The sequence below is a fragment of the Nicotiana attenuata genome, unplaced genomic scaffold (assembly GCF_001879085.1).
Source record: "Nicotiana attenuata strain UT unplaced genomic scaffold, NIATTr2, whole genome shotgun sequence".
Classification (NCBI taxonomy): domain Eukaryota; kingdom Viridiplantae; phylum Streptophyta; class Magnoliopsida; order Solanales; family Solanaceae; genus Nicotiana; species Nicotiana attenuata.
The window spans coordinates 99,175-117,404 of record NW_017673536.1 but is presented as its reverse complement, the minus strand read 5'-3'; the positions used below and the strand labels follow the sequence as shown (position 1 = coordinate 117,404).

Here is an 18,230-nt window from a genome sequence, read left to right as displayed (position 1 = left end):
CTCAAGATATGTATACTTCATCAAAGTATAGTATATTGAGCATAAGAATATGAAATTAGAATATGTATATATATATTATATAATTACTCTTTTTTCAGCATAAGAATATGAAATTAGAAAAAAAAAGAGTTAAATACTTGAGTACAAACAAAGACTTTACAAATGCTAGATAAAATGGTGCATCACCAGTAGATCCGAGTTGTATGAAAACCTACTGGTGACACACCATTTTATCTAGCATTTGTGTTCAAATATTGGAACAAGCTAAATCGTCCAAACTACCATTGAGATCCATCTATCTTTCTCTGTATGCATTTGTTCCAAGCCCACTTTCTTTCTTTTTTCCTCCTCTTTTTCTAGCTTATTCTTTTCTTATTTTTGCTTTCTTTTTTATACCTTTCACAGATTCATAGAAGAATTTCATATATTTTCACAACTACATATGGATCCGCGTGTGTTTGACTTACAAATTTACCTAGAAATTATACGAAAATAAGATTATTTTTCTGAGGGCCATCGGACTGGGTAAAACCTGAATTAACCGTGGTGCACTTGCGGGAAACTCCTTGCCGAGGGCCTGTGCACCCCCGGGATTAGTCGGGGCTCTTAGAGACTCGGACACCCGGTGCAAATCAAAAAAAAAAAAAAGAGGCAAATCTCCATTCCTATCATTTCTTTGGTAGTTCATCTTTGATCAGAGTAATTATGATAAAGTTCATTGTTTTTTCTTCACTCAACTCTTTTCTGGGGTCTGATAGTCTCTCCACCATATCTTTTTGGATGATTTCCAGTGAAATCTCCCTCGTCTACAAATTACAGATATACAGAAGAGCAGAAAATTTATTAGTCTGATTTGTCCAATTGCACTCCACGTAACTCCAGTGAAAAATGTGTTTTTAGTTCAAACTTAACTGGTTATGCTATCTTCACATTTGGCTATTATTCCTTTGGAATGTGCTGTTCTTTGCTAATAGGAGAAAAACAACAGCCCTAAATTAAATTGAATATTATAATTACCTATATGCTTACTGTGTATCAGCTTATGTACTAGTTGAATATGGTCAATATTAGATTGAGAATTGCTTCAGAAGAAGTTTTTCTTTTAGGAGTAATGTTTATCTAGTTTGGAGATTGGTCCTTAATGCAGTCATTGGCAAAATAATTGATGTGCAAAACTGATTACTCTATAGAAAGCTATTGTCTTGATGAGCAAGGATTTTAGCTCATTGAGCTCATCTCATGCACGAAACACACAACAGCAATTACAAGTTAGGATAGGGTTAAGACCTATGAAGTAAAAAAGATGAAACAATACAAGGAAAATTTACAAGACTTTTGGAGTATGAAACCTGGAGATAAGAGCTTGCACACACCATAAATCAAAACTGCTGTGCCTACATAACCTGTAAAGAAAAGAAGAAAAAAAGAGCATTATAATTGGGTTATTGGAGAGTCTAATGCATTTGGAAAAGTGTACTTCTAAACTTCAATTATATAAAAGATTGATTGATGAGGTTGATAGTGTGCGGAAAGATTTTGATTCATTTAAAGTTTTGCTGAATTATCTTACTGAAAAATATATGTGGGGAATCTTGGGCCAACATCCTCCTAGCACTCCCGCCAAGGGGCGAAGCTACATTCTCCTAGGGGTGGTTAATTGATCACTCTTCGTCAAAAAGTTACACTGTGTATATTGGTAAAATATTAATGTTTAGAGGTATATAACATATATTGAACACCCTTTGTCCGGAATTTTTTTCACTTATTTCAAGTTTGATACTTGGTAATGGCTACATATCAAAACCATCACCGTAAATTTTGAATGCCTCATTTTGTAGTAGAAAGTATTGATCGATATGTACAAAAGCTTTGACTACGATTGTCTAACTTTGAACTAATATTTCTTTGGAAATGCAGAAACAAGCAGCAGAGTACATGGAAAAGCTGAGAGGACTTGTTCTGAAGTACTTAACAGTATAGGTTTTCGTTTTAAAAATATCAACTGCTCGTCTCATTTTTATACCGAGTAATGGTGAGAATTTCTGGTTGTTTATATTCTACTAATGTATTATAGTACAAAAGTTTGTAGGAATATGATCCCTTGTAATAAGAAAAAGAAAGCAATCCCATCTATTTTGAAAATCAAAGTGGAAAGAATGAGTAAACAATGTAATTGAAAATGCATGTTTATGAAGGTACTATTAAAAATCTAAACTCCCTTAGACTGCAATTCTGATGTAAAATGAGTAAAACTGTAGAAGTGGTTATCTTATATGTTTAAAAAGGGAAGTCCGGTGCACTAAGCTCCCGCTATGTGTTGTTTCCACGGTTCGAACTCGTGACCTCCTAATCACATGGCAGCAACTTTACCAATTACGCCAAGGCTCCGCTTCTATCTTATATGTTTACTGGATTCTAAATTGTAAAAAGGAAGGATATTTTAGGAAGAGATGTGAGGAATCTCAATGAAAGTTTGGGCAAGAAAACTAATGGGGCTGATCTCTAGACTTTTGTCCTTTCTTGTAACTATCATCTAGGTAACCTGAGCTAGTTATGTTCCCAAAGCTGGATCTATGTCTTCATCCAACCCTAACAAAATGAACTAACTACATCAGAATTCAGAGAGGAAAATCAGTCTGCTGTATATAATGGTTTTCAGTTGCAGGCAAAGTCTTAGGTAATGTAAAGTGAACATTTAGTAGTCATTTCTTGGCTTCATAAACAGAGGTGAAAATTACCCTGTGCGGCATTAAAAAAAAGTTGAAATAGGTACCCTGGATTCTTATTTTGTGCCTATACTGTCTGCTATTTTGGCATTCGGTATCCGGAATTCATTATCCCGACTAATTTGGATTAGCACTGGTTAGACTGTCATTTGATTGTCAAGATACTTCGTTCATGAGTTGTGTTCCTAGATAGGTAGTACATAGTACTCTAAAATGTCCCAAAACATCACATACTGTTCAGTACTCATGAAGTATGTAATACTGAAGTGCAGGGTAGCCCCGTGCAAAAAGCATCCCGCGTTCACGTAGGGTCCGGGGAAGAGCCGCACCCAAGAGTGAGATATAGACATTTATAAATAGTTTTTCTCCGTCTTACTATTAATTGTACTAGTCTACCAGAGCTGGCTGCCTGAACTTATGTTCGAGTAATACAAAATCAACCTCAGATGTTTTAATGGAGTCTCAACTCCAATCCACTACCAAATAAGCCTACTACCAACCAAATGCGATAGTACGTACTAACACTACCGGTATGAGTAATCTAGACTACCTAACACTAGCTGACAAAAAGAACTACGAGATCGAATCATCTCCATTGTACGTTTAGGACCATTAGACGAAAGAAATAACTACGAGATCGAATCATCTTCTTTGCATCTTTGTAGACACAACAAACTGAGCAAGATGAAGAACATGAACCACAACATTAAAAAGAAAAGGGATCAGACACAATTAACCAAAATACGACACCTTTTGGAAGACGAAAATCCATAAAAATAAATAAATATTTACATTAGCCTACAAATTATAGGAATCTGATGACATGATTCACTAAGTTTGACTTGTAGCATTAAGCATTAGAATGTTCAGGACGGTCGTCATAGTTGAGAAGCAAGGAGTACATAAATAATTCAGGCATGCAGTCTTTGCAACATCCTATCAACTAACATGCAGTTAAATGTCTCGGCAAGTCACAAACATTTGCAGCTCAGAAGGAAAGAACACACACCAATAAACAAGAAAGGCATTCAAGAGGAGTGTTTTTCTAAATTAAAAAGTCATTCACGGACCAGAGGACATTTTATTTGAAGAATTTTCTCAACCAGAACAACTTATTTTATAAAAAAAATATAAGAAAATCTATTATTGAGCATCTTTAACAACGTTCTAACAGTTTGCCACCATTATATTTTGGTGAAACAATTTGCATCCATAAATAACTACAAATTATGAACTCTTGACTCTAAAGATAATCATTTTACATGAATATTTTAGCTCATTTTGACAATCAAATTGCTCAGAGGGTCAATCACTAAATAAAACCTTCAAATATGAAGTCTCACCACAAAGATAATGAGCAAGCCAAAAAATCATATCAACCATGCTTATTTGGTCAAAGTAACTCTAGATCTGTTTCACAAAATTCTCGCACAATAATTCAAGTAAAACGTAAAACAAAGTGGTTGTACAACTGAAATTAAGTCAAAATAACCACAAAATTCAGAAGCAATTTCAAAATATTTTTAAATCACAAACTCAAGCTAAATAACGCCCTACTTGTGAAACTTTTCAGCATAATTAGATCGAATCCAAATCACAGTAAACGTATACATCAAAAACCGATTAAAGCTTTGACACCCAAAATCAAACAAAACGATAACTTATTTTTCAACTCAAGAATATAAAACAAGGATAAAACTAAAAACTTTGATAGCCAAAAATTAAACAAAAAAATTACTTATTTAAGCCCTATAATCTGAAATTGAAAAAATTAAAAATTTTGAGTATAAAATAAAGACAATACAAAGATACCTAGTAATATTGAAAAAAAAAAAATTCATTGATATCGGCCCCAAAATTCACTTCTATGGGCCCAAAAAAAAATTCAATAAGAAGCTAGACAAATTAAAACTTTAAATATAAGAAGGAACATCATTCAAAGATATCAAAAATCAAATAGAAAAGATTACTCTTTTTCAACCCAGGAATCTGAAATTTGTAAAAAACTAAAACTTTGATACCCAAAAATAAACAAAATAAAAATTACTTCTTTTCAGCCCAAGAATCTGAAATTAGAAAAAAGTTAAAAATATTGAGTATAATATGAAGACTATACCAACATACCCAGGTATATACATAATAGAAGATTATTTTTCCACCAGAAATCGAAAAAAAAGGGAGAAATCTTTGAGTAAAAGAAATACTCAGTAAAGAAACGATGGAGATTCGCTAGAGTACTGACTGGAAGAAGCAGCAAGGCGAAAACGAAGCAACAAAGTTAGTTTATGCAATTTGTTGGGAGTCAACAAGCTAGGCGGAAAGGAAGTAATAGAAAAGAATTGGGAAAGGGTTTGATATGCGGTATTGGGAGGGAAATATTTTCATTAACCGTATATTTGGGGGGAAATTTTGAGAGAAATATTTTTATAATAAATTTTTAGGTTACGCTGGTAAAGTATTACATTTTGTATTAGAATTTAATAACTCTTCAAAAACGTTGTATTATAATTAATAAGTATTGTCAAATAATTTATAAATTGGCAACACTTAAGAAGTGTTATCTTTATATTATACTAGCACGCTTTTTAAGTGTGGCCTTGAACATCGTGGTCACAGACTCAAGTCAAAGACCACGCTTTATAAGCGCATCTATAGCTAATTTTGGCAACACTTTTCGAGTGTTGTCTATAATTAGTGTGGCTATAGGCCAAAAATGTTATAGTGCGAATTGTAAAACGTACAGTAGACGAGATTTTATTCATAAATACGGCTTAATTCTTCGTGTAAGTACTTCAATTTAAAGCATCCTGTATGTCTTGTGAATTCAATTTATATACTCTCAATGATCCAAGAAGTGGTCGAGTAAAAAAAAAGTAGACACCAGGTGATAAGGTTTCAATTTGAAAACTACTGAGGAACTTTTCAATGGCTTTTGAATCTGTATTGTTGCACGGCAAGAACATTATAGATTTCTGGACCTATAAGCATTTAAGGATGAATTTTTTTACTAATTGTTGCGACCAAACACATATGCAAGTTTACGTGGTCGTTAACTAATAAAGTGACTCGGAAGTCGGATGTCGAACCCACAGAGATTTAAATTGATCGTTAACTAAGCAAACTAAAATCAATTAGTTATCCAAGATAATCAAGAGTGATGTTTTTCTTTAATCTACTATTGCGGAAATTAAACAAGTAACAACTAATTTAACAAGAATGCAAATGTGTATGATTAGAGTTTAGTTCAGAGGAGATGAAGATTCCAGGGTTGTGATTGGTTTATCAATCCTATTAAGTTCAATAATCACACTTGTTAATCCGGATTATCTATGGTTGCTAATTAACCAGATAATTTATATGAATAGCATGTTCCCACAATACTACTCGCATGTCCACAATATATCAATCCTATATTCCTATGGTATTGAGTCTATCATTAACGAATATAATACGGTATTTAATTACGCAAGACTGTTAGGTATATTCCTATCCTAACCGCGAAATCTTTTTCCGAGCCACGCATTCAGAAACAAGCTCTCTTTAGTTCTACTCTAAAACTGAACATAGCACTCCCAAAACCCGAAATCTCATGAATCACAAGCTAAAGAAGTACATATTGTTCTAACTCCAGAAGTCTAAACGAAGAAAAATACAAGAAGTCTATAATTGAAGGGAGAATAAAGAGGGACTTATAGGTTTGCGGACGCGGCAGATATACCTCGAAGTCTCTGGATCGCCTCGCCTCACGGATAGTATGGCTGAGCAGAAGAACCTGGATCTACACACGAAAATATGTGCTTGAAAGGGCATGAGTATACCACGGCGGTACCCTGTAAGTGTCAAACTTAACCTCTGTCGAGTAGTGACGAGATCAGGTCAGGGCCCTACCGGTTATACATATATAACAAGGTAAAACAGTATGAAATATGACAATATAGTTTAAATACCAACAGTCAATGAAAAATGGAAATCACAGAAAGAAACAACTCAGTACACATAGATAGTAACAGGGGATCTCCCAGGATAACGTCCCGTAGTCCAAAACGTAAATGTACAGAGATCTCCCGGGATATCGTCCCATAGTCTAAATCGTAAATGTGCAGCGGAATCTCCCGGGATACCGTCCCCTAGTCCCAAATATAAATGTGTAGGGAGATCTCTCGAAATACCGTTCCGTAGTCCCAAAGTAAACATGTAGGGGGATCTCCCGGAATACCGTTCCGTAGTCCCAAAGTAAATACACAACCAAATCAATATACACAACAGTCTCAGCCAGAAAGTCTACAGTTCTATTCAAGTTCGTATCAAAGAAACAGGTAATTCCTACCCTAAACATGCTACACAGAATCCAAGTAAGCAGTTAAAATAGATAAAACAGTTAAGGCATGTAAGCATGCTTTCCTAAGCTAAGCAGGAGGATACATGAACTAGTATTTTCTCAATTCAAGGGGGGGGGGGGGGGGAACATAGATATTTACTTAATGAAAATGGGGTTTTTCAACAATTAGCACGTGTACGCACTCGTCACCCCACGTACACGACATTCATATAACAACAGTACCAAAATCCTAAGGGGAGTCCCCTCATACAAGGTTAGGCAAGCCACTTACCTCGAACCAGCTCAAAAGTCAATCCGATATCACGCTCTTGCCACGAGTATCCAACTCCGAGTGGCCCAAATCTAATCAAATGAATTACATAACGTAAATATAGCTACAAGCAACTAATTTAGCTAAAGAAATTAAAGCTAAGGCGAGAAAATGGGAAAACGCCCAAAAATCTTCCTTGGGCCCACGTCTCGGAATCGGGTAAAAGTTACCAATTTAGAACACCCATTCACTCACGAGATCACTCGTCCATTCAATTCCGACACCTAAAACCCTATCAACACCCAAAAACTCGATTAGGGAACTTTTTCCCAAATTCCCATTTTCCACTCAAATTCCTTGATTAGATTGAGAAAATTACTAGAGATTGATGAAATATAAACGAAATTGGGTTAGGAATCGTTACCCACTGATTTCCTCTTCAAAATTCTCACAATCGCCTTCTCCCGAGCTAAAAATCAAATTTGATGTTATGAACTTCAAACCCTCAAAATTTTCCTATTTCTGCCCAGCGATTACAGCATCTGCGGTCATGGGGTCGCATCTGCGGTCCCGCACCTGCGAAAAGCATCGCAGGTGCGAAAGTCATTTATCCGGGCTGGGGCTGCATCTCCGGTTATGCATCTGCGGTTCCCCAGCCGCATCTGTGGTCCCTGATGCACAAGTCCAAATCCTCTTTTGCGGCATCGCACCTGCGGTCCAAAATCCGCAGGTGCGAAAACAACAGGTTCAGCACTTCAGAAAATTTGCCTAAGTCCAAATTCTCATCCGTTAAGCATCTGAAACTCACCGAGGCCCCCGGGACCTCAACCAAACATACCAACCAATCCTAAAATACCATACAAACTTAGTCGAGCCCTCAAATCACATCAAACAACGCTAAAACCACGAATCACCCTCCAATCCAAACTTTATGAACTTGAATTTCCAAAATTCTACAACTGATGCCGAAACCAACCAAACCATGTCCGATTGACCCCAAACTTTGCACACAAGTCATAATCAACGCTACAGACCTATTCCAACTTTCGGAATCGGATTCCGACCCCGATATCAAAATTTATCTATCGGCCCGAAACTCCAAAAATTCGACTTTCGCCATTTCAAGCCTAAATAAGCTACCGACCTCCAAAATACGATCCGGACACGCCCCTAAGCCCGAAATCACCCAACGGAGCTAACAAAATCGACGAAAACTCCATTCCGGAATCGTCTTCACCTTGCTCCGTCTACGGTCCAAATTCTAAGACTTAAGCTCTCGTTTAGGGACTAAGTGTCCCAAAACACTCCGAAACTCAAGATGAACCATCCCGGCAAATTACAACAACATAAATAGATACGGAGGAAGTAGTTAATAGGGGATCGGGGCGTTAATTCTCAAAACAACCGGCCGGGTCGTTATATTTAGCCTATCATCAACACCCCACACTTAAACCGTTGCTCGTCCTCGAGCAATCAAACTACACTTTATATACACACGACCTTTTTAATCAATTCTCCTAACTCATCACACCAAGAATATTTAAAATAACTAAGCACAAGAGCGTAACATCTTCACCTCAAGATTTGACTCACAAGTACCACACATTATTCACAACTCATTCACTTACTCTAACATGGAGGTCAATGACACTACATCTCCTTCATGAATTAAGTGCCCTCACACAATAAAATAGAGTAGTTCCACACACAATAAAATTTAAGAATACTTAGGAACTCAAGATAGAAAGAATTCACTCACTCTCAGAAATAACATTCATATGCCACACAAGATGCACCATAGACTTGCCCGTAGTGTTCTAATCGAGCTCATTCAGTCTAGGATCAAGTAGAACTTTAATTGGTTGTGATGTAGGATGCGGGACGGGTAGGATACATTTTGATATAAGAGTGACTACACCTCCCTAAGCACTTTAATACATACATTTTACCTTTCAAAACCCCACACTTATGTCAAACCATAACTCCACCTTCACATAATATACATTAATTGCATACTTCTTTAAGCACAACTACATCAAGAGTTACCACTATCAAGGAATATTTGTACAGTAATACAACCGTTTTTTCTTTTTTTTTCAATTCAAGTGGCTCTTACTTTTTCAAAACAGTGCATTTTTCTTCTTATTTTATTAGCTCCACTCAATAGTCAAATCAACCACCTCACACTATAACTTTTACAAAGTTCATAACAATTCAAGTTCTCATGAGAGGTGAAATGGTTCAAATAGATGGTTAATTTAAACAAATGGGTAATTCTTGTAATGTGGTTGCCAAAGAAACATGATTACATGCTCAAAGGAGTTAACTACGGTACATAACAATTAGGCGGGTAAAACATATAACTGGTTCAACAAAGAAACACCTATATCACTTCCAAGACTGAACAAAACTACTATTTCGCTTCGCAAACACACAGGGCAAGTTCCAGACATCAAATGCAATGCACAGAATTTACACACAAATCTCACACACAAAATTTCACATAACTCACTCAGGATTGGACTCATTAAGACACTCTAGTCAAAGCAGTTAAGCAAAGTTATGATCATACAATTTAAGGCACTAATACAAGAGTCAAAAACTGAGCATAAGCGTCATGACCAAAGTACTCACTATTCTCAAGGCATAACAAAGTCAAGAGATATTGCTTCAATTTCCAATCACAACACCATGGCTCCTACTCCTAAAAAATAAAAGTAACTACACCTGGTTCAAACAAAACCCTTGAAAAAGAACCGCGACACAAAGAAAAACCAAGGGGAATTACTACACTACCTACAAAGAAAATCTTTTTGTCCTTTTTCTTTAGACTTAAATCTCTCAAGAAAACTGTCTAGGAGATCCATCGTCTGGAAAAGTCCCAATTTTCTAAATTTTTTTTCCCGGTTTTTCTTAGGAGCTACTAAAATACTACACAACTACGAAAACAAAAATAGAAAGTTAACATTATTCTAACACACTACTACTAATTATCTAGAGAAATTCTCCCATCCCACACTTAAAGGAGTGCAATGTCTCCAATGCACAAATAAAACAAAACAATAACGAGGATGGACAAGAAACTCCCTGAAAGGCCAAAGCCTGAAGCAATAGCGGCTCACAGGTACTCACACTTTCCCCAAGGATGGTCCTTTGTGTGGGCACCCCACACTTAGTTCTCACCATCTAGCTCGCTTTTGTACTCTTCCAATGGTTTTGCCTTCTATGCTAGTAATCCTACAAAATCAAAACAAATACTACAAAAATAATATAATAATAATAACAAAAATAAAAGAAAGCAGTAAAGCTAGGTTGCCTCCCAACAAGCTCCTGATTAACGTCGCGACACGACACAGAATATCGTCTAATCATTAGCAAGTAACACCTTTGACTTCTGACGATCAAAGTCACCTCTATAATAGTGCTTTACTCTTTGTCCGTTCACTAAGAACGTTCTCTTACCACCTAAGACGCGCAACTCAATTGCACCATGTGGAGTGACTCTCACCACCTCAGACGGGCCCGACCATCTCGATTTGAGTTTCCCCAGAAAGAGTCCCAACCTCGAATTGAACAAGAGAACCAATTGGCCCGGTTCGAACTCGCGATGATGGATATGCTTATCATGCCAGCGCTTGGTGTTTTCTATATATAACTTGGCATTCTTATACGCGTGCAAGTGAAACTCATCAAGCTCGTTCAATTGCATCAACCGCTTTCTACCCGCTAATTCTGCATCAAAGTTCAGCTTCTTTATCGCCCAATAGGCCTTGTGCTCAAGTTCCACCGGTAAATGGCATGCCTTCCATAAACCAGCTTGTAAGGGGAGGTTCCTATTGGAGTTTTGTAGGCGGTCCGGTATGCCCATAGAGCATCATCAAGCCTTCCAGCCCAATCTTTCCTACTTGTACTAACCGTCTTCTCCGTAATCTACTTTTATTTGAGACTTCAACCCTTCCACTAGTCTGAGGATGGTAAGCGGTTGCAACCTTATGTTTGACCCCGTATTTCTCTAAGCCATTATCCAATAGCTTGTTACAGAAATGGGTGCCCTCATCACTTATCATCACTCTCGGGGTGCCGAACCTTGTAAAGATATGCTTTTCACAAAGTTGACCACAACCTTGGCATCATTGGTAGGAAGAGCAATGGCCTCCACCCACTTCGACACATAGTCAACGGCCACCAAAATATACTTACACCCACTGGATGAGGGAAACGAACCCATAAAATCAATTCCGCACACATTAAAAATTTCAACCTCCATAATACCATGCAATGGCATCTCATGCCTTTTCGTAATTGTTCCTGTTCTCTAGCACCTATCACACCTCCTCACGAACTCATGGGCATCTTTAAACACCCTAGGCCAATAGAAACCCAATTGGAACACCTTAGCCGCTGTTTTGTCACCCGCATGATGACCACCATAAGGCTACGCATGACATCCATGTAAGATAGCATTTATTTCAGATTCAGGCACACATTTTCTCATTAACTTATCAGTATAAGATTTGAACAAAAACGGCTCATCCCATATATGATCTCACATCTCGCAAGAACTTCCTTTTAGCATAGGGTTCAAGGTCAGACGACATTTCTCCACTTGCTAGGTAGTTTGCAGAATCTGCATACCATGGTACCTCCCAGTAGTAACGGCCAACAATTGCTCATCCGGGAAGGTTTCCTTGATAACATCTCCCTCAGCTATATGATTCCGAGTTTCTAACCTGGAGAAGTGATCAACCACTTGATTCTCTGTCCCTTTATGGTCTCGGATCTCCAAGTCAAATTCCTGCAAGCGTAAAACCCAATGGATTAGCCTTGGTTTAGCATCTTTCTTTTCAAACAAATACTCGATGGTTGCATGGTCTGTGTAGACGATGACTTTGGTGCCAACCAAATAGGCCCGTTAATTATCGAACGCCCACACTACAGCAAGCAACTCCTTTTCTGTCACAGTATAATTTCTTTGAGCATGAGCATGAGTGAGAGTCTTGCTTGCATAGTAAATGGAGTGAAATATTTTGCTCCTCCTCTGGCCCAATACGGCCCCAATGGCACCATCACTAGCGTCACACATCAGCTCAAATGGCTCGTTCCATTCAGGAGCCACTATGATTGGTGCACTCACTAACTTCTTTTTCAGCTCCTCGAATGCTTTCAGACAAGCATCGTCAAACTTGAATGACACATCCTTCTCTAACAACTTGCACAAAGGAGAGAAATTTTTTGAGAAATCCTTTATAAATCGACGATAAAAACCTGCATGTCCCAGAAAACTCCTAACTCCTTTCACTGAGATTGGTGGTGGAAACTTTTCAGTTGCTTCCACCTTAGCCTTGTCAACTTCCAGTCCATCTTTGGACACCTTGTGCCCCAGCAGTATACCTTCAAGTACCATAAATTGATACTTTTCCCAATTCAGTACCAGATTAGTCTCCTCGCACCTAGCAAGCACTTTAGCAAGATTGGTCAAGCATTCATCAAAAGAAGGACCAAACACAACAAAATCATCCATAAAGACCTCCACAAACCGTTCCACCATATCTGTGAAAATAGCCATCATACACCTTTGAAAAGTCACAGGTGCATTACACAACCCGAATGGCATTCTCTTAAATGCATAAGTGTCATAAGGGAATGTAAAAGTGGTCTTTTCTTGATCTTCCAGGGCAATAACAATCTGATTATACCCCGAATAGCCTCAAGGAAATAATAGTATTCTTGTCCGGCTAACTTGTCAAGCATTTGATCAATGAAGTGGAGAGGGAAGTGATCTTTTCGTGTAGCATTATCCAACTTTCTATAATCTATGCATATTCGCCAACTAGTCATAGTCCTAGTTGGGATTAATTTATTTTGTTCATTCACTACAACAGTCATACCCCTCTTTTTAGGTACACCTTGAACATGGCTTACCCACTTACTGTCGGAGATAGGAAATACTATACCTGCATCGAGCCACTTAATCACTTATTTTCTTACCACATCTTTCATGATTGGATTTAGGCGGCGTTGATATTCCACACTAGGCTTGTGTCCCTCATCCATGAGTATTTTGTGCATGCAGAATGCAGGGCTAATACCCTTTATGTCAGATATTGTCCAACCAATGGCATGCTTGTGCTCCCTCAGCACTCTTAAGAGCTTTTCTTCCTGCAATTTAGACAAATGAGAAGAAACAATCACAGGTAACATGTTAGAACTTCCCAAATATGCATAATGAATATGAGATGGTAAGGGTTTAAGTTTTAGTTTTGGGGCCTCCTCAACTGAGGGTTTAGGGGGCGGGCTGATCGGCCTATCCAGAGGCTCAAACTGGGATCCTTCTCTTATGTATTCACGAGATGCATCCAGAATTTGCAACATCTACTCAACCACTTCTTCCAAGTGATTGAACAACATCAATGCCTTTTCTAGTGCATCTTCTTTAAACACACTTGGCTCTATGGCTGGTTCATTTATCTCCACCACAGAAATAATGGCCAGGTCCTCGTAATGACGAGGCAACTAAGTAGCTCGATATACATTGAAGACCGCTTCTTTATTTTCCACCCTCAAGATCATCTTACCTTTTGAGACTTTGATAATTGCATCTCCAGTGGCCAAGAGAGGTCGTCCCAAGATGATAGGAACTAACTCATCAGCCTCGTAGTCCAAGATGATAAAATTTGCAGGGAAAATAAACTTCCAAAATTTGCAGCAAGACGTCCTCAATTACCCCCTCAGGACAATTATAAGATCTATCAGCTAACTGTAGCATCACCGTGGTGAGTCTCGGAGCTCCTAAGCCCAATTGTATGAACACTGACAACGGCATCAGATTGATATTTGCACCTAAATCACACAAGGCTCTACCCACATCAATTTCCCCCAATCCTCACGGGGATGGTAAAACTACCCGGATCCTTAAGCTTTTGTTGAATCCTGGAAGTGAACTCCTCAGTAAGTGCGACGTTCTCAAACTCAGTTAACCTCCTCTTAATTGCCACTATATCCTTAATATATTTTGCATATTTTGGTACCTCACGGAGCATGTCTACCAAAGGGATGTTCACGTGTATCTGCTTCAGCATATTTAGAAATTTGTGAAACATGTGGTCATCATTCTTCTTTCTCAATCGTTGAGGAAAAAGGGGTGGCACCCTCTCTGATATGTGCTCAGACTCTGTTTTGTTTCTCTCATCTGCCTCTACAAGTTTTGGCACTCTTTTTTCTTCGAGCCTAGACTGCTCCTTTTTCTTCTAAGGCGTTTCTACCAACTCTCTATCATTTCTCAATGTCACTGCATTGACTTGAGGAATTTTCTTTGTATCACTTGGGAGAGATCCAGTAGGTCTAGTATTCTGAGTGTTAGCCATTTGCCCAAACTGCCTCTCTATATTTCTGAACTTTGTGTGCAATTGTCGATTCTCAGCCATAACTTTCTGATTGCCTAGCAAGAGCTTTTTCATCATGTCAGTCTAACTCTCTTCTTCTTGCTATGGGGCTTTAGGTGGCTGATTGTAATTATCTTGAGGCCTGATATTCTAATTTCCATCCCAGGAGAAGTTAGGATGATTCCTCCAATTCGGATTGTGTGTGTTACCATATTGAGCATTTTGATTCATCGGCCCTCTAGCTTGTTTCCCCGCATAGTAGATCTGTAGATGGATTCAAGATTCACGGGGCATATGTCACTTATGTAACCTTCACCACATAACTCGAAGCAAGTAGACATCTGTTGCACATGCTGCATCTATTGTGCTTGGTGCATTGTCATTCTGTCAATCTGATTTGCTAATCTTGCTATATCTGCCCTCATGGCTGAAAAATCATTAAGCTCAATCATACCTACTGCCTTTTGTTTAAGTGCTCTTCGTGGTTCCCAATCTCCTTGCCAGTTATTATCATTAGCAGTAAAATTGTTTAGCAGGATCTGGATATCACTATACGGTCTTGTCATGCTACTACCTCCATATGCTGAGTCAATATTCATCTTTGATGCCTCGTCCAACCCATTAACGAAAGTGTGACCCAACACCTCATCAGTTGACAATGATGTGGGAAGTCTCTGAGTAGCTTCTTGTATCATTCCCAAGCTTGACGAAGAGTCTCTCCATCTCGTAGTTGAAACCCAAGAATCTGGATCCTTGGGGATTTTGTCTTCTTAGTGGGAAAGAACTTGATTAAGAATTTCCTTGCTACGTCATCCCAAGTGTTGATTGAGTTTGCGGGCTCCTTTTGCAACCATTCCTTAGCTTCCTCCAGCAATGAAATGGGAAACAGTGTCAGCTTGACATAGTCCTTAGAAACGTTCGGGTAATTGTAAGTGTCCGTAATTTCCAAAAAGTTTTGAATGTGCCTCTGCAGATCTTCATGAGATAGACCCACGTACTGCCCGGTGGACTGAATCAGCTGTACCATGTACTGTTTGAGTTCAGAGTGACCCGTGATATAAGAGATAGCAGGCTTCACAATAGCCTGAGTCATATTAGCAAGATTGGACTTGCAACTTCTATCAACGGATGCTCTTCATTACCTGCCATCTCTATTGACTGTGGTTGAACTACGATGTCCAAATCTCTTTCTATTCCAGTTCTAGCTTCGACTTCCCTCCTCACTCTGTGAAGTGTTCTTTCGATTTCAGGATCAAGATGAAGGAGATTGTTTGCACTTCTATTCCTCCGCATTCGAGAGAAGAGCCTGCGTTATCACAAACAAGGCAAATTAAAAAATAAAACTTGAACAAATAACGAATAAAAGCTTAACATAAATGAACAATCAATAACTAAGTCCCCGGCAACGACGCCAAAAACTTGCTACGACCAAACACACACGCAAGTATATGTGGTCGTCAAGTAATAAAGTGACTCGAAAGTCAGATGTCGAACCCACAGAGACTTAGATTGATCGTTAACTAAGCAAACTAAAATTAATTAATTGTCCAAGATAATCAAGAGTGATGTTTTTTTATTAATCTGCTATTGCGGAAATTAAACAAGTAACAACTAATTTAACAAGAATGCAAATGTGTATGATGAGAGTTTAATTCAGAGTAGATGAAAATTCCAGGGTTGTGGTTGGTTTATCAATCCTATTGAGTTCAATAATCACACTTGTTAATCCGGATTATTTATGTGATGGGTTTACAATGCCTTAGCTTTATGTTTTGATGATCTAACAAACTTACTGTCAAAGAACCAGATAAGGAACCTGACTCACTTGGTACACGACTCAAATCAACCGATTCCAGCTAATGAGAACTGCTACAATTTAAGAAGATATCAGCACAGGGACCTGATACCCTTGTGTTTCCCTGACAGCAGTACAAAGTTAACTGTCTACAGCTGGAAAGTGACTGTCTGCACAGTACACAGAACAGTGCAACACAATTCTGCAGTCACTTTTCTTTTGACCTACCAAGTGATTACATCATTCAAGTGATGTCATCCATGTTGCATTAACATAAAACATTACATCAAAACATCACTTGAGGACTTGAGAATAAACTTGAGCATTCAAGCACACCAATCGTTCACTGATCGAGCATTCAATTCTCAAGTGCATCAAGAACAAAGAACAACCCTACTACGGACCAGTTCCTAAAGATAGTATTTTGCTGTTCTTAGTTGAGTTGTAACTTTGTAATTGCTCTTCATTGTAATTCCTACTTTGCTTATCTAGAAGCATGTTTAGGAACCCCTTGTAAAACCATAAACCCTTAGTGTTTGTGTCGTGACTAGAGTTAGTCATGAGTTGAAGTCTTTGTAATAGGTGCATTGCAAAGTGGCTTGTAATAGGTGTATTACAAGTTAGTGAGGGATTAAGAGTTTAATTCCTAGATTGCATAGGTTGTAATATAAAGTTGCTCATAGTGAAGTTGAAATCCTACCAGTGTAGGTCGTGGTTTTTTATCCCCTTGAGCAGGGATTTTTCCACGTAAAAGCTCCCTATCTTATTTACTTATTGTTTCATTAGTATTCTCAGTAGAAACTCATAGAGGACCCGGTCTCTATATAGTTTGGTGGACTCATATATTCTATCACTATGGTTGCTAATTAACCAGATTGTTTATATGAATAGCATGTTCCCACAATACTACCTGCCTGTCCACAATATATCAATCCTGTATTCCTATGGTATTGAGTCTATCATGAACGAATATAATTTAATATTTAATTAAGCAAGACTGTTAGGTATATTCCTATCCTAACTGCGAAATCTTTCCCCAAGCCACGGGTTCAGAAACAAGCTCTCTTTGATTTTACTCTAATCTAAATACGGTTTTCCCAAGCATAGCATAGATAGTAGGGTGAATTGGTAGCTGCAATAATTCACAAGTTAAAACTAGAATTAAAGAAACAACCACAAAACGATAATCCGAATTAACAGAGATGTTATGTTATTAATAAACATTAATAATCATGTCAACCACAACCCTAGAAACTAGAGTGCTTAGCCACTCATGTTCTAGCAACAACTTTTCAAGTATTTTGCATAAACAAATTACAAAGAAAAGATGAAGGAATGAAGAACTCGATGATTTTCTCCCCCCAAAGAATGCTCCCAACGTCTTCTCCCTTCCAAAATAGTCTCCTTAGATCTAAGGTGTGTCAAAAGTCTCAAAAATAATATTTTTACATGTATTTATACCAAGTAGGGTCGGGATCACACTTTTTCCTATGCGAAATAGGGTTGGGACTCTGTAAAAATTGCACAGGCGCGCCGCATGGGAGGACGCGCCATGCAGTGTGCTTGTGGGTTTATTAGGGAGCGTGCAAAATTGACAACAACTGCAATTTACACGGCCGCGGCGCGCCACGCACCCCGGTTGTGTCTTTTTCTTAGAGTATGGATTTTTCTTGACTTTTTGATATCCAGACGTGGTTCTCGACCCTCAAACGCGATCCCGGCTTAATCCCTTGGGCTT

At 38.2% G+C, this 18,230-nt stretch overlaps 1 protein-coding gene and 1 long non-coding RNA gene across 11 annotated transcripts in view; both read right to left on the bottom strand.

The window, feature by feature from the left end:
• LOC109216653 overlaps positions 1-5,119 on the bottom strand; it is an 8,278-nt gene extending 3,159 nt beyond the window's left edge. For 2 of the 10 annotated variants that reach the window (XR_002066520.1, XR_002066523.1), the window contains exons 1-2: positions 1,571-4,842; positions 1,350-1,403 (exon numbers count right to left, since the gene is read on the bottom strand). This is a non-coding gene — a long non-coding RNA (uncharacterized LOC109216653). The other 8 variants (XR_002066526.1, XR_002066527.1, XR_002066519.1 and 5 more) reach the window with 7 other exon arrangements.
• A 5,560-nt stretch (positions 5,120-10,679) lies between these two features.
• Positions 10,680-11,183, bottom strand: LOC109216650. The gene has a single exon (XM_019380824.1). The coding sequence runs from the start codon at positions 11,181-11,183 to the stop codon at positions 10,680-10,682; it is 504 nt and encodes a 167-aa protein (XP_019236369.1).
• Positions 11,184-18,230: the final 7,047 nt, after the last annotated feature.

Excerpts from the sequence above, each read along its gene's own strand:
- LOC109216650 (XM_019380824.1), bottom strand. The coding sequence starts at position 11,183 with ATGGGCATACCGGACCGCCTACAAAACTCCAATAGGAACCTCCCCTTA.